The sequence below is a fragment of the Lagopus muta genome, chromosome 3 (genome assembly GCF_023343835.1).
Source record: "Lagopus muta isolate bLagMut1 chromosome 3, bLagMut1 primary, whole genome shotgun sequence".
Taxonomy (NCBI): Eukaryota; Metazoa; Chordata; class Aves; order Galliformes; family Phasianidae; genus Lagopus; species Lagopus muta.
This window is the reverse complement of record NC_064435.1, coordinates 34,261,170-34,276,318: the sequence shown is the minus strand read 5'-3', so window position 1 is coordinate 34,276,318 and position 15,149 is coordinate 34,261,170. Positions and strand designations below refer to the sequence as shown.

The following is a 15,149-nucleotide window of genomic DNA, read 5'->3' as shown; positions in this document are numbered from 1 at the left end:
TGTTTTGTTTTGTTTTGTTTTGTTTTGTTTTGTGGAAAGACCTAAGCAGTCAGCTCATCCTTGTTTGCTTCCATTGTTGTGGAAGGCCTTATGCTGTTATATCCTTACGTTTATTATGCTTAAATTAGCACAGTGCAACTGCAAATGTCGCATTTCCTTAACAGGAAGAGTTTTTTCCTCCCTTTTCACACTAATTTAGCCTTCTATAAATATGTCACAAAACCCTTATTGAAACAAATGCTATTTATATAGCCAATATGACAGTGAATATTGTTTTTAGATTGGTTTTGCCTACAGGCATATCACAATAAATATAGTCAGCTCAAAAATTGATCATACTTGGCCACTCACTGCAAAGGCCCCCTAAAAAATGAGTGGAACATTTATAAACACAATGCATTACTTTAAATAAATGTAATGTACTGTAAGACATTAAGAGAGACACATTCAAAGCCAGGCTGGATGGGGCTCTGAGCAACCTTATTTAGCTGTAGATGCCCCTGTTCATTGCATGGAAGTTGGTCTAGATGACCATTAAAGATCTCTTCTAACCCAAACAATTCTATGATTTTGTGATCTCACCTGAGAACTGCAAACATAAACTTAGTCTTGATATTTGTGAATCTGTTATGAATCTATGACACCATAATCAAGTCTGAAATAAGAAGGTAAAACTTGTAAGGATAACATTTTTTAGTTCTGCATGCCTCTCTCTTTTTTATTTTTATTTTTTTTTAAATTTGCAGGCATTTTGATGGCCCCCAAAAATCCAAAAATCCAGGACCAATTTCCCCAGAGTCAGGAAAAAATGTTGTCTCTCCTTTTGGTACTGGTGATGTCGATTGACACAAGTTCTGCCATCTTAGGCCATCATCCTATCCCTTTACTCCCACCAAGTCTCATCAAAATAGCCATTTTAAAAAAAAAAAGAGTGTATGTTTAGCAAAGTGCCAGTATGTATTAAGTACTTTGAAGACAGTATTAAGTGTATAGGTGGGGCCTGAAGAAATTGAGTTATTTCTGTCTTTCCTAGACTTCTCTTCAGTCTTGCTGTATTTTCTTGCCCATCAAAACCAGCTTGCTTAATTAGAGTAGAATTCTACACATTTTAGAGTTAGATAAAAAATAAAACAACAAATCAAGAATAAAAGTTAAAACTTCATGACAGAGGATGATGTGAGCATCTTTTCTGCAACCGATAGGAAAATAGATGGGGAGAACTCATTGTGGCCTTCTAATATTTGAAAGGAGCATATAAACAGCAGGGGGTACATCTGTTTACTAGTGTGTATAGTGATAGGACAAGGGGGAGTGGTTTTAAAACTGAGACAGGGGAGGTTTAGGTTAGATATTAGAAGGAAGTTTTTCACTCAGAGGGTGATGACACACTGGAACAGGTTGCCCAAGGAGGTTGTGATGCCCCATCCCTGGAGGCATTCAAGGCCAGGCTGGATGTGGCTCTGGGCAGCCTGGTCTGGTGGTTGGTGACCCTGCACATAGCAGGGGGTTGAAACTTGATGATCATTGTGGTCCTTTTCAACTCAGGCCAATCTATGATAATATGATTCTATGATCTAGAAAGATGAAGGATCATCAGTTTTAACTGGCTTTAACTGCACTTCCTTTCTCTCTTCCCCCAGTCAGAACTTAGGGATTCTGGTCAAAAGGATTCAGGTGACTTAGAATGGTGCACATTGGGCTTTTTCAGTAGACATCTTCAAATTTAGAGCCAGAGAAATGAATACATCTTTTATGTAATGATTAGAAATGTTCCCATAGGTAATTGAGAAGCAAATGTAATCAGTCCTGCAGCAGATTTTATTTTGGAGGAGGAAATGATACAAGAATCCAAATTCTTCACATGCCCTCTGCCCACAGACTGAACACTCTGGCTAGTGATTAATTTGCTTCCTGCTGTACCCAGTGTATATATTATCACTAGCCAGAACTTTTCTTACTGAGGTCAAAATGCGGATTCTGAAACTAAGGCTGTACTTTGTTACATCCAAATATTTGATAGTCATTCTTTGCTTTTCTGAGGAAGGCAACAGAAGTAAGACATCACAATTCCTGATTCTAAAATCCTCTGAGAGCAACTCCACCAGTTCTTGTTGTGCTCAGTGGGAGCTGCTTGGAGCTGGCTATTCTGCTCAGAAAAAGCAGTATGCATGTTCTGGGAGTGGAGGTTTAGACATGACATTAAAAAAGCATTAAATGCAGTAATCTGTATCACACCACAGTTTTACAGATGACCCGAGACCCTCTGACACTGGCACGGGGAAGCATCATGCACATGTCTGCAGTGTGGGTGTGTGATGTTTATTTATTTTCAGATGCACGCACGCACTGCAGGTTGCCAGATTTTGCTCCTGTTGAAAGCAACCCTTTTGCTGATTTTTGTGGCCCCAGGTGAGAGGATGTTTGAATTTGGATTGCCTTGATGCTTCAATGATGCACTCAAACAGTTTGTCAGCTTTGCCATCTTCTCTTGTTTTGTTATCACCACACAACATTTCTAGACCAACTTTCACTTTACAGAAAATGAAATCCAAGAGAAAAGAAGAAAAAAGGAAAAAGAACTTGAGCAACAAAATAATTTCACAACTCAGAAGCAATCAGTTTTTAGCACTTCATTGTCTCCTCCGCACTCCATATGATACCAATGTAGGCGAACAGTGAGCAAGAGCTATCTATAGAAAGCAGTTTAAACTGTGAATTCTGTTGCACCTCCACTCTGCAGCTCTCCATTAACAAGCTATATTTGTTCAGTTTATTATGCCAGAGGTCCCTGCTCTGATAAAAAGCACCATACATCTTAGAAAGGTACTGGCAGCAAAATATTTATGGAAGGTGTCAGCTCAGAACTGTCCATGGAGCAGCTGGAAGCAACACAACATATTTGCAGAGGGTTCTGTTCCCTTGTTGCACATCTGGGTATTACAGCAACATTAACTGCTGGTCCCAGCCCTCCATAAATGATCTTCCAAGAAATGAACAACTTGGAGGCAGCGGAGGGTGGGAGTGAATGCTGCTCAGAAGACTGGAAAATACATAGCAACTTAAAAATGGATTGGAACTGCCAAACTAACGATAACCCGCACTGAGCTCTAAGAATTAATTACTCATGTACTTTTAGAAGTTATGAAACATGTCTGTCTTTGTCCTTGTGTCTAAATTAGGAATTGCCCATACAGAGAAGCTGCTCAGCATTTAATCATCCTTGCCTTTCACATTGTAGGAGTCAAAGCAGTTCTGCCCGCACTGAGGGGAAGCCGTATGGCATGCCATTAGGTTCCTGCTCGGGGTTAAGTTACTTCTGTACGTTACATCTTCTGCCCATGATTCATCCCATCAACTGCCATGTAAACAAGAGGAAATGTCAGATTACGATTTTTTTCCTAAGCACTCCATCATATGGGGAAAAAAGGTCATAATGTGTATTCAATTACTCTAAATGCTGTGTTAATTTCAAGAGAGAGATAGCTCAAAGATTTTCATATGAAAGCACCGTCATCAAAATTGCTGAATCCTTAAGAGGCACTCTCTGAGACCCAAGCACCCTCCGTCCCACAAAAAAGGTGGCTTGGAAAGAAGCCCAACAGAAAGGCATATAAATCTTATTCATCATCAGAGTGAACAAACAGCCATTGGGGAACTTTGCAAGGGTTGAGCTTCTCTCCACTCTGCAACAAATGTATTTTTTTACAGATATATTGGGAAACCAAGTGCATAACTGAATAGAATGAGAAAGCAAAATACTAAGTCATATAGTGATCATATGAGTTTTTGGCAGTTCCAGACTCATCAAAACAATAGTTCTCAAAATCTTATTGAAAATATATTACATAGGACTTCAGAATGCAATTTAACATTTTTATATAGCTTGATGGCTTTCAGGATGTCTGATTTCTTCACTCTCAAGCACATTACTGCTCACACTTTTTTTTCCTTTTAACTCTCTTTTTACTTCACTTTTAACTTGGTCTTCCTCCAGACTCATTCCTGGCCCACTCCTGCACACGCTGCCAAGGTCAGTGCTTGCTGAGTCACAGCAGCACTGTGTGTTCCGACATTTGCAGGAACAAGCACTTGTGACTGGAACAGGCAGAGACCCTTACCTGCCAACCTCCATAAAGCACCACGTAAAACATTGCCCAGTTTAATAACAATAGCAATAGCCACTCTGAAATCTGCTGTTATGCCTGGACAAGGTGTAAGAGCATCTGTGGACACGGTGTGAACATCACTGTCTCTTCAGCAGGCACACAGCAGTCTCTGAAGCCAAGATTAAGCCGTAAACCAGGACAGCAGATGAAATGTTGTGGTGCCAAACAGAAGTCTGACTTTGACAGCAAGTGAAGGATTCTTCAAGTAATTTTTGTCTCCTTCCTCTGTTTAGATGGAGAAACTCCTATTGTGCTTCAGCCGACAAATGCAACTGAAAAGACGCAGCTCATAGGGGACAGCCATCGGAGCTACCGCACAGACTCCTAGAGCCGGCACACACAGCCTGGTGGTGCTTCCCAGAGAGTGTCACAGCAAGGAAAAACGTGTGACAAGCTCTGCAGCCTGTTCCTGTAACTAACCAAGAGTAACCTCAGAGTAATTTCCTGTCAAGGCAGAATCTCCCTCTAGGCCACTGCAAGTAGTTTCTGGTCTGCTCTCTGCAAAGAGATGCCTACAGCCAGTGCAGAGATCTCACTGGTTCAGACTGCCCTTTTGGCACCATCTTCCCTCTGCAATGCTCACTACGGTGCAACTGCTTTTCTCCCCAGCCCTCAGCTGGTGTTTCACCTCCCAGACATGGTCTGGAGCCCTCTCCAGACACACCAGTCCCATCTCTCTATGCCCTGGGGAAGATTTCCCTCAAAGGAAAATCAGTGGCAAGGCTGGTGGGGCTTCTGCAAAGTGGAAGCACTCTCTGGAAAGCAGGCAACACCTTAGTGATATCAGCCCAATTCTGGCAACTGGAAATCTGAGCCAAGGTGATGTGCTCCAGGGTCATTTAGGTGGTGGTAACACAGCAGATGATTCCAAACCCAGAAGCATCAACCAGAATGATACACATGTAGGCTCCGTGTTCTCCTGCACACGTGCAGACCATGCCTGTACAAGCTGCAAACACCCCAGGGAGAGAGTTGCTGGCCCTGGGCTCTCATATCCCCACCACCATCACAAAGCTTTCCCATTCCTGCATGGATAGGTCTGCTGCTCATGCCATGCAGCCTCAGCTTTTCCATTTGCAGCTGCAGTGTGCTGGAAGTTGATACTCAGCCAAGAGCTTTTTGCGGCCTTGCTCACTGCACGGTGCCCTGGCCACTGTCCACACCACCCTGCTGGCATTGGGATGGCATCCATGCCACGTGTGCTGCCTTGTGGGACAGTGAGGACTTGGAAGGGCAGAGGAGCAAGCACCCTCCTCGCAGTGCTTGTCCTTAGGTGAGCCTGGGTCCTCCTCTCCGCCCCAGCACAGGGGATTTAAGAACATATTGCATGGCTTTAAATAAAGAAGTAGGGATGAGAAGCACACTGACAGTGATATCCTTGAGTACACAAAACACTCATTTTTGAGCAAAAATGTGATGCCTGTGCTTTTCTGAAGAATGAATCAGGTGTATACCACTATGCAAATCAGTGGAGTTACATGTGGGTACAGCTAAAGCAAGCATAGAGAAATGAGACCCCTAATTTGTAAGAGATAAAGAAGAAACTCTGAGATCTTAAACTTAGAACTTCACTCATTTAACACAGTAGTTTAAGGCTTAGACAGATGAATTTCATTTTATTGATCATGTTACATCAATCACTGTCAGTTCTCTACATTTGCTATTTTTGTTCCTCTAATCACAGTGCTGTGGCCCAAAGGGGGAAGTAATGTACCACTAAATATAGAGACCAGTCAACGTACAGCTAGTCAAAAATCTTATTCTCTTCTTTAAAATTGGATTCTGTGCTTGTGAAACATTATTGTCTTCCTTCTATTCTCACCTTTCACATCAAATGTCATTTAGTGGCAGCTAAATTTATGAGAAAAGAGCGTGTTTCATAGCACTAGCAATCACTCCAAGTCAAGAAGCACTACTTTCAACATTTCTTTAAAATTCCCACAATGCATGGATATTTAAAAATCCATCAACTCTAGTTCAGAGTACATGTCTGTTCTCCAGGCACGGGCACTGGGGCCACCTGATGCTCACATTGTCCTCAAGGAAATCTTCTACCTGTGAAGTCCCTCGTCCTGCTCCCATGGAAGCAGCCTTGGTTTCACCAACAGCCACAGATCAGGCCTGAAGCCAAGAAAAGAGGGGTAAATCCCAGATTAGTAAAAGCATTTTGACAATTTTATTCACACACAACACCCTTGATGACCCTCAGGACCCCAGTGTATGTGCCAGATCCCAAGTTTACTGAAATCAAGGAAATGATTTCCATGGGCTGGAGAAGTACCGTAAGTCATGTGATTCTCATTCACTCTTTCTATGTAAGAGATTTTGCTTGGGAAAGATTTATGACTCTAACTTGCAGAGTGATGCAAATACAAGCGAGCTGCTGCATGTTTGCAAAGCCCTTTTACTGACATGAGGATCTGAACAGAAGAACCACAAAATGTATTTTCTAAGACAGCCAAAAACCCCAAACAAACTATTGGCTGAGCCTCTGAGTTGGTTCCTCTGGATTTATAGCTGGAAAACCTGAACCCACTGTTTGACTTCAAAAAGACAAGGTGGATTTCAGGGTAGCAGAGCGTTTGCCACTCTCCCTGCTGTCAGGATCGGCCGTTTTGAGGACATGTGGAGAAAGGATGAATAAGGATTTCAGGATTCAGCTGTTCCATGTGGATTCACTTGTTTTGCTTTTCAAAAAAGCTGCTAAAGGGAACACAGCTGTGCTTACATGACCTGTTTCTATGTAAAATTCAGTCACACACCTGTTAATTTTCTCAAAATGTACAGTTCCTCAATTTTTTTGTTCTATTGTGCTGCTTTGCTTTGGATGTAAAGTGCAATGTATTCCAACCTACCTTTCCTGTCAAAGCCTCTGACTAATAAAGCTTGCACATACAAATTGCAGCACTCCTTTACTTTTCCAAACCATCAACCGCTTCACTGCAGTAACTGATGAAGCAACCTTTGAGTCTGCTGTCCGAAAGGAAGGCCTTGCAACCTGACAAGCTGCAGCTCAGGATTTCCCTGAAAAGGAACAGGGTCTTGAGTCTTGGATTGCAGCAAATCTATGTAAAGCAGCCAGGGGTGTAGCCACACACTGCAAAAGCATCCTTTACACAATGCAGGATGCTTGTCTAAAAGTTCAGCAGGGGGTTGAAGTGATGCAATGCAACAGCTGTGCTGGCATAAGGGCCCATCTGGAAAGATTACCACCAGCACAGGGTCCATGCTGCTGCTTGAGACTGTGGCAGAGCTCCTGTAGCTCCCTGGGGCTGGGAGCTCAACTGGGGATTCTGCATCTGTCCAAGAACCAGCACAGAGTGACAGATAACCTGGGCCTGGAACAGGACAGGAGCGCTTCCCACTAATATGGTATACAGCCTCTGTGACCACAGAAGCTCAAGCATTTGAAAAATAGATGAGGAGCAGCAGCTTTGTTTGGAGGTATTCTATAAGATCTCATCCTTTTGAGTGCTTGAGTATTAACGCATACCCAGATTCACTCAAAATGCAGAATGGAAGAAATCTTAGCAGGTTTAGGACTAACATCAACAAAATGTAATAGAATAATGGCAGGAAGGTTAAACTTCTACTGCCTGAACACAAACATCCGCCTCTAATGTTGTGGGCCATTTCTTTCAGAGCAGTCCTTGTGCAGTAAACCCCTCTGCTTAATCCAAGACACATCAAACATAAGTGCATTCCATTTCATTTCATCGCTTTCGTTGCTTTTTTTTTTCCTTCCCTAAGGATTAATACCTACAATATGGGGATGATTTCAGGTTTTTTTTTTTTTTTTAATTGCATTTTTGCTTTTTTTTTTTTAATAAATAAAATCATTTTTAAAAATATATGGAGATGTGCAGAACTTAGGAAATGCTGTCCCTGGTCAGGCACCATGTGCAGCCACACCAGTGGCTGTTTGGAGGACATGTCCAGAGAGGGGCACTGAAGGTATCTGCAGCACAAGTTTTATGGGGAACAGTTAAGGGAGCTGGGATTGTTCATTCTGGAGCAGGGGAGGCTTAGAGGAGACCTCATTGCTCTCTACAAGTGCCTGAAAGGAGACTGGGGAGATGGCAGTTCAGCCTCTTCTTCCAAATAACAGCATTAGGATGAGAGGTAACGGCCTTCAGTTGCATCTGGGGAGGTTCAGGTTGGATATTAGTAACAAATCATTCTCAGAAAATGGCAGTGCATTGGCACAGGCTGCCCATGGGACTCGTGGCATCACTGTCCCTGGAGGTGCTCAAGAGACACATAGACGTGGCACTGAGGGACATGCTTAGAGGGTATGGTGGGGATGGGCTGATGGTTGGACTAGATGATCTTAAGGTCTTTTCCAACTTTAACGGTTCTGAGAGGTGGGTAGGGTGTCACCATGCACTGGGGGGCACCTGACTGAATATGGAACCAATGTCTTATTGCATGGAAACACCAAGGTTCTACACAGTCAGAATGTTTGGGGCAGAGGAGGTTCTGAGAAAACTTCCACTTCAGCGTCCACTTCAACATCCTGATTAACTGGGACAATGCCAACAGGTGTTCTCAGAGCAAGCCATTACTTGCCTTGGGAGTGTTTGTGGTCAACTGGAGCAAGCACACCTCTTGTTTCCCACTGCTGCCAGAGCGTCACAGCAAGCCTTTGGGAGGCTGGGTTTACAGTGCAGGAGGGTCTGTCAGAGAAAAACAAAGAACCGGCAGTAGCTTAAAGAGTAATTAGTTAGAAGCACTTTTTCGGGTGAGCCGACAACCGTGGTGTAGGAGGAACAGCGCCCGGCCTCACATATTGTGAAGGAAGAAAAAAATTTCACCGTCTCCTTCGAGCCGGAATCGAACCAGCGACCTAAGGATTTCCGCAGGGAACGCCACTACAGTCCTCCGCTCTACCAGCTGAGCTATCGAAGGGACTTGGTGCCTGGCGCTCCAGCACAATGTATCAACGTACTTAGCAGCGGCCCAGTGGCGCATGCGTAGTGTCCCAAGATTCTGTTGAGGGAACTAGCTGCACCCTGCGCTCGTGGTGCGGTGGGGCAGGAGCTGGCGGGAGCGCGAGGAGATGCGGCGCGTGCCGAGGCTACACAGAAAAGATCGTGAAGAAGGAAGGTGGCGGCCCAAGCGTCCGGGGTTGGTAGGCTCTAGGATGCGGTGGGGAAGCTCTGTAAACATGCCGGGCCAGTGGCGCAATGGATAACGCGTCTGACTACGGATCAGAAGATTGTAGGTTCGACTCCTGCCTGGCTCGTTGTTTTTTTTTTTCCCCTCCCTGACTTGTGCACATAGTGGAGCTGGTTTCTTTTATCACGAACTCTTTTCTTAGTACCGGTGCGCGCCCAGCGGAGAACTGTCTCCCGGACCCTCTAGCGCAGCCACCGGCAGCCGCGTTCTGGTACTTCCCAATTTGGGAGTTGTGTCTTTAAGTGGAAAAAAATAGGTTCTTTTTTCTGTCTTGTTTATTGTGTCAAACGGCGCTGTGCTCCAACACCACACAAGCAAGGAAGGTTTTGCTGCCAATTCGGAGGAGACTGCCGAAGGCTCAGCATCTGTTCCGCGGACACCTGGTCACAAAGCAGCTGCAAGGCAAGACGCAGCGGCAAAACGAAGCGAGCCAGGCAGGAGTCGAACCTACAATCTTCTGATCCGTAGTCAGACGCGTTATCCATTGCGCCACTGGCCCCGCACAAGAGACCGTGTCGAGCCGCCACACCCTCAGCGAGCTGTTGGGTTAGCCCCAGCATTACGGCGGTACGCAGCGGCACCAGGTCGTACTCTGCGCCCCGCGCAGTGCCGCGGAACGACAACAGAGGCGTGAGAACCGCGTGGCACCGTCAACCCGCCCCTCTGGCACGCGCACATCTGCCAGCAATGAGAGGCACCCCCGCCGTGCGCATGCGCCGGCCCGCTGCCTGCAGAATGCGCATGGTCAGCACGACGCGCAGGGAGGGGCGGGACCTTGGGCGGCCGCAGGGCAGCGTTACGTAGGTCCCTTCGATAGCTCAGCTGGTAGAGCGGAGGACTGTAGTGGCTCTCCCTGCGGGAATCCTTAGGTCGCTGGTTCGATTCCGGCTCGAAGGAGACGATAATGTTTTTTCTCCTACTTTTTGGGGAGAGTTTGAGAGTTTTGTGATTCTTGCATTCCCACAGCTGTTACCCGCCAGAAGCTGACTGCAGTTTAAAAGGGCCTTGCTCCAGGCCAGCCGAGTGCTTGCTCCCTGCCAGGGATCAATCATACACGTGGTAGTGTGCTTGCTTGGCATGTGCTGAATAATAAAGCATTCATATTCTGCTTTTTTTTTTCTTCCTGTCTTATGTTCTATTATATTGCTGTCCTTTACCCTCTTTTCCTTCATGTCTTCTCATTACAGGTGTTACAAGTGTGCAGAAGAATACACTTGACAAGCCACTTCCTGGCTGAGAAAGCGGACGTCTGTCTCGAGGCAACCGAGTGTCTGCATTGTAGGGGAAGAAAGGCAGTTTTCTCCTTCAAAAGAACCTGGAATGAATGTTCTCCACGTGAGAGAGTGCTTTTCAGATACAAGTGCAAAGAAGGCCTGCTACCTGTGGAAATAAGAAAGGCAGGAAAATTGTCAGTCAGCAGACAAACAGATCAAGCTCAGCCAGAGTCAAACCTCCAGGCTTGTAGTATGAAGTTAAACACTGTATGCGTTGAACCACTGGCCCGAGATGAGGACTCTGTTAATTAGTACATTTTTAGGTACTCATATTTTTAGGTGTACTTTTTTATGTACACACATCTCCTTTTCCTTACAGCATGATGCAAGTACACACCTCTTAAGAAGAACCTAGGAGGAAAGTAGAGCAATAGGGGCATCTGGAAAGCAGAGAATGAGGGGAGACATCCATTTCCTTCAGTGTCCATCATCTTACACACCAGCACACACCAACAGTCAAATCTGAATTTACAATCCAAAACATTCCTTTGCTACTCTCCAGTGTGTGACAGGGCACCAGTTCCACCTTGGCCCACAAGAGCAGGTTTTCATGATTAAGATTCACCTTTTTTTGTACATAAATATCTTTGCCCCTTATTTCCTTCAGAAGTTCATACAAACTCTTGCATTCCTTTTTACTCATTTGGCACTTCCTCTTGTTCCTGTTTCTAAGGTGTAGTGCACAAAATAAAAGCACACTCAGAATCTCATCTCTTCTACATCTTGCAAGCTGGCCAGTTTGAGGCCAGACGCTTTTTCTCTCCTACCCAAGAAGTATAGATACAAATGCTTTTCTGTGTAACTGTATGTTACCTGTAATGAAGTGCAAGATGGGGGAAGATAAATAAATAAATGTTCATTGGTATGAAAGCCAGGACAGAAAAACAAAGAGGAAATGAGCACCCCCACACCTCAAAAAAAAAAAAAAAAACAAAAACAAAAAACCAGAAAAGAAGTATGCATTGAATGTATTGACCTCAGGACTTGCAAAAGAAAGAGGTTGAGGAACTGGCACAGGCTGTCCAGGGTGGTGGTGGAGTCACTGTCGCTGGAGGTGCTAAGAAACATGTAGATGTGGCGTTCACAAACATGGTTAGTGGGCACGGTGGGGATGGGTTGATGGTTGGACTCAATGCTTTAAGAGGCCTTTTCCAACCTTAAGGATTCTGTGATGATTTTAGCCTCTCGAGCTATGTCCCTATTAAATTAATGTATTAATATAACTGTTTGGCTCAGCTTTCCAGATGTCTAGGATGTGCTTGTGTTTAAATAACTGCATATCTAGTGTTGGGATAGTAGAGAAGTTTGGTAAGCATGTCATTTAGGTATCTGAGTGGGAAAGGACCAGTGGCAGAAGGCAGCTTGCAGGACCAGCCAGTACTGGGCTGGATGCTCCTCTTGGTCTGGCAGAGAAAAAATAATAATAATAAATAAAATATATTAAAAAAAAAAAAATAAAAAATTCCAACGAGCCAGGCAGGAGTCGAACCTACAATCTTCTGATCCGTAGTCAGACGCGTTATCCATTGCGCCACTGGCCCCGGGCGCCGGCGGCGGCACGGGCGGTGTTGGGTCGCAGGGCGGGGCGAGGCGCTGCAATAACTGGTCCCGGGGTCTCCGTGTCCCCATCACTAAGGGGAAAGTGATGTTCGCCAGTTCGGGGTGGAGAGAGCCCAGGGAGAGAGATAGGGATCCCCTCGGAGTTTAATAACATTTTGGACTTCTAGGAGCTAGAAGAACTGAAAGACTTCTAGAACTTCTAGGGGACACTTTCTGCCTGCAGCAGTAGCAGACTGGGTGTGGGTGAGCTGCTGGCAGCCCTCCTGTGACAGCTTCTGGGTGCTCTTTGGTTACTTTCTCTACAGCTGTCCAAGGCTGACATAAACAGGCCTGTTCTGGAGAGAGCCCAGCTGCTGAAAGCAGGCTCTGTGTGGTGTTTAGCTTTAGCTTAATTAGGCAAAGAGTTAGCAAGCACTGGACATTTTGGAACATGGTAAGACATGAATGGCTCTTCTTTCCATTCCGTAGGAGAAGGGTGAGATTCACACCATCTACTGCCAGGGAAAGTGCCAGTAGCTGCTGGAGACAGACATTAGTCAGCACAGCCCTCTGTGAACACACATGGCTGCTGTCCCTCCCTCAGCAGTGGTGGTTTTGTCAGGTTGCTGCCATGAGCAGAGAGCCCTGAGCATTGTGTTGCTGTGCTTTGCATGGTGCCACAGCAAAGTTAGAGCTGTCCCTAGCCTAGCTGATAAGAACAAGCTGGTTTAGTTTCATCCTTCACTTTGGATAGTTCCTGAACAGGCTCCGGTGTAGGGACGTGGTTTTGGGTGCAAACATTGCTCTGGACTGTGAGTGAACATGGATGTAGGCCCTCTGCTCAGCCACAAGTCCTGTCGTTATGTTGGACACACAAACAGATGGTGAGAAGATCTAGTTTCTCTGAAGAAAAGGCTTGACTTGCTTATGAATGCTCCTTCAAGTTATGGACCATCTTGTGTGATACCAAACATACTATGTTCTGGCTAGCAAAGAGGGCAGGCCACTCTAGCACTTTCTTGATTCAGAGTAGAAGATATTGCTTCACCTCCACTGCACAAAGCCTCACAACTCAGCTTGTCCCCGCTCTAGTTGTCTGTGGACACTTCCAGCATCTGAGTCAATTTGATAATTTAGCAAAGTGCATAATTTCCCACAGGCAAGAGAGGTGAATCAGCTCATTTGGTGCAAACAGGAGGACCACACCTTGCAGCCAGTGGTGGTGCAAAGAAGGAGAGAGAGGCAGGGGCTCCCCAATCCCAGTGACTAGAGCAGCTCAGCTGCTTGCAGTTGCTTGTGAAACAGGAGGTCATGCTGAGATGACAAAGCAGAAGACAGATACTGGGAGGAGGGTAGCTGGGCAGCCCGGGGAATAAAGCACAAAAAGTGGAGAAGGTATCCAGTAGGTGAGCCACTGTGTGCCTCCACAGACACCTTACTTTCAATCTGTTATCTCTGTCTTCTTTCTGTTTTCCTTCTTGCTCTCCTTATGTTTTGCAGGTGTTAGTAAGGTGGGCGGAGAAGATGAGGACAGATTCCTCATAATTTGCCTCAGGCCATTGCAGGGAGGTGGGTGCTGAGTAGCCCCTTCATAAGCAGAGACTTGCAAATAGCTCTTCTTCTGCAGATGGGTTTAACTTTTATTCCCCTGGGTTAATCATGGAAAACCACAAAGTGAATGAAAGGGTGTGAACATGTCTAAATTGCTGCTAGGCATTTAATAACAGGAAAAATGTAATTGCAAACAGAAGTTTGTAAAGGTAGGAGTAGCGCCTTTTCCCAGCTGGGTAGCTTGGACTCACAGTTATTCTCCCACTTGGCAGTCAGACATGTCCTCCACCACCCGCCTAGGCCAGGCAGAATGTCTGGATCCCACCTATTTGCTCAGAGCCCAGACAGGGCTACAGCCAAAAATAATGGCCTCAGGCAAAATCTTGGTCATGCCTGGAGAAAGCTGGAGTCAGAAAAAGGAACACAGGCTAGTGGCCAGGGGAAGGAATTAAGAAATGAAAAGGGGGGTGCAGGCAGGGAAGGACATGTGCCTGACAGCATACTGCTAAACACTTTGGTGGCTGCTCCTAAACTTCCTATTGTAGCTTCTTTTCTCACTGAAGGGAGTTTTCATCTTTCTTCTTGCTCAGCCCATAAAGCAAGAACCACGCTCTCTCACCGCCCCATAAATCCTCCAGCAGCTCCCTAGAAGCTCCCGAGTTTTGCATCTGAACCCATTCTCATTGACAGCCTTTCTTTCTCCCATCTCTAGAAGAGACCTTCTGGCTATTGCTTGAGCCTGGGGGTCTTGCAGCTGAAAGAGGGCACATGCAGTAATACTTTGGATGTTGTGGAGAACAAACTGGCAACTGAGAGACTTGTAAGGTGCCCCAAACTCTATGTGGAGATTTACCACATCCTTTGGCAAGGAACAAGTCATTTGTATCCAATTACACTGAAATCATGCTTAATTCAAGACAGGTTAAGACAAAATGCAAATAAAAACATTTGCTTACAGCTGTCAAGACAGATAAACCTTTTAAAAAGGTAGGTGGAGAAATGAGAGAAAACCAGACTTCAGTTACTTGCTTTGAAGATTAAATCAGCAAGGCCATTCCCTCCTATCCTGGCATTTTGCTGCAGGCTGTCTTGACACGCTGAGCAGAGAGCAGGGAGCCTATTTTCCTCCCATTTTCCTCCACACCTTATACTTCAGGCTATGTTGACCAAGAAGTGTTTCTTCATAGGGGAATGAAGTGCCTCTCATATCTAATTTCCTTGTAAAAAAAAAAATAAAATTCATTCCAGGGAGGTCCCCTGATTTAACATGGAGCTCATCCTATTTGGACAGGACACGCTGACCCTTTTTCTCAGCAAAAATATGAATGACTTCATTCCTTTAGCATTACCTGGCCAGCCAACAATACCTTGACTGAAAGGCTAAGGGAGAGTGCTGTGATGGGAAAGACACTGGCTTGAAGCTGAAAAGCCACAATTTTCC

The 15,149-nt window shown here is 45.3% G+C and overlaps 1 protein-coding gene and 5 non-coding genes across 6 annotated transcripts in view; 3 read left to right on the top strand and 3 right to left on the bottom strand.

The window, feature by feature from the left end:
- The window catches only part of DNAJC5B (DnaJ heat shock protein family (Hsp40) member C5 beta), a 36,032-nt gene extending 31,403 nt beyond the window's left edge, over window positions 1-4,629 (top strand). The window contains exon 4 of the mRNA XM_048939508.1: window positions 4,400-4,629. Coding sequence (XP_048795465.1) covers window positions 4,400-4,494 — 95 coding nt within the window. The 3' untranslated portion in view covers window positions 4,495-4,629. The remainder of the gene's footprint in view (window positions 1-4,399) is intronic.
- Window positions 4,630-8,984: 4,355 nt separating this feature from the next.
- TRNAY-GUA (transfer RNA tyrosine (anticodon GUA)) lies at window positions 8,985-9,074 on the bottom strand. The gene is given in 2 exon segments: window positions 8,985-9,020; window positions 9,038-9,074. It is a non-coding gene; the product is annotated as a tRNA-Tyr (tRNA).
- Window positions 9,075-9,338: 264 nt separating this feature from the next.
- On the top strand, window positions 9,339-9,411 carry TRNAR-ACG (transfer RNA arginine (anticodon ACG)). The gene has a single exon. It is a non-coding gene; the product is annotated as a tRNA-Arg (tRNA).
- Window positions 9,412-9,770: 359 nt separating this feature from the next.
- On the bottom strand, window positions 9,771-9,843 carry TRNAR-ACG (transfer RNA arginine (anticodon ACG)). Its single transcript has one exon. It is a non-coding gene; the product is annotated as a tRNA-Arg (tRNA).
- A 308-nt stretch (window positions 9,844-10,151) lies between these two features.
- TRNAY-GUA (transfer RNA tyrosine (anticodon GUA)) lies at window positions 10,152-10,241 on the top strand. The gene is given in 2 exon segments: window positions 10,152-10,188; window positions 10,206-10,241. It is a non-coding gene; the product is annotated as a tRNA-Tyr (tRNA).
- Window positions 10,242-12,086: 1,845 nt separating this feature from the next.
- On the bottom strand, window positions 12,087-12,159 carry TRNAR-ACG (transfer RNA arginine (anticodon ACG)). The gene has a single exon. It is a non-coding gene; the product is annotated as a tRNA-Arg (tRNA).
- Window positions 12,160-15,149: the final 2,990 nt, after the last annotated feature.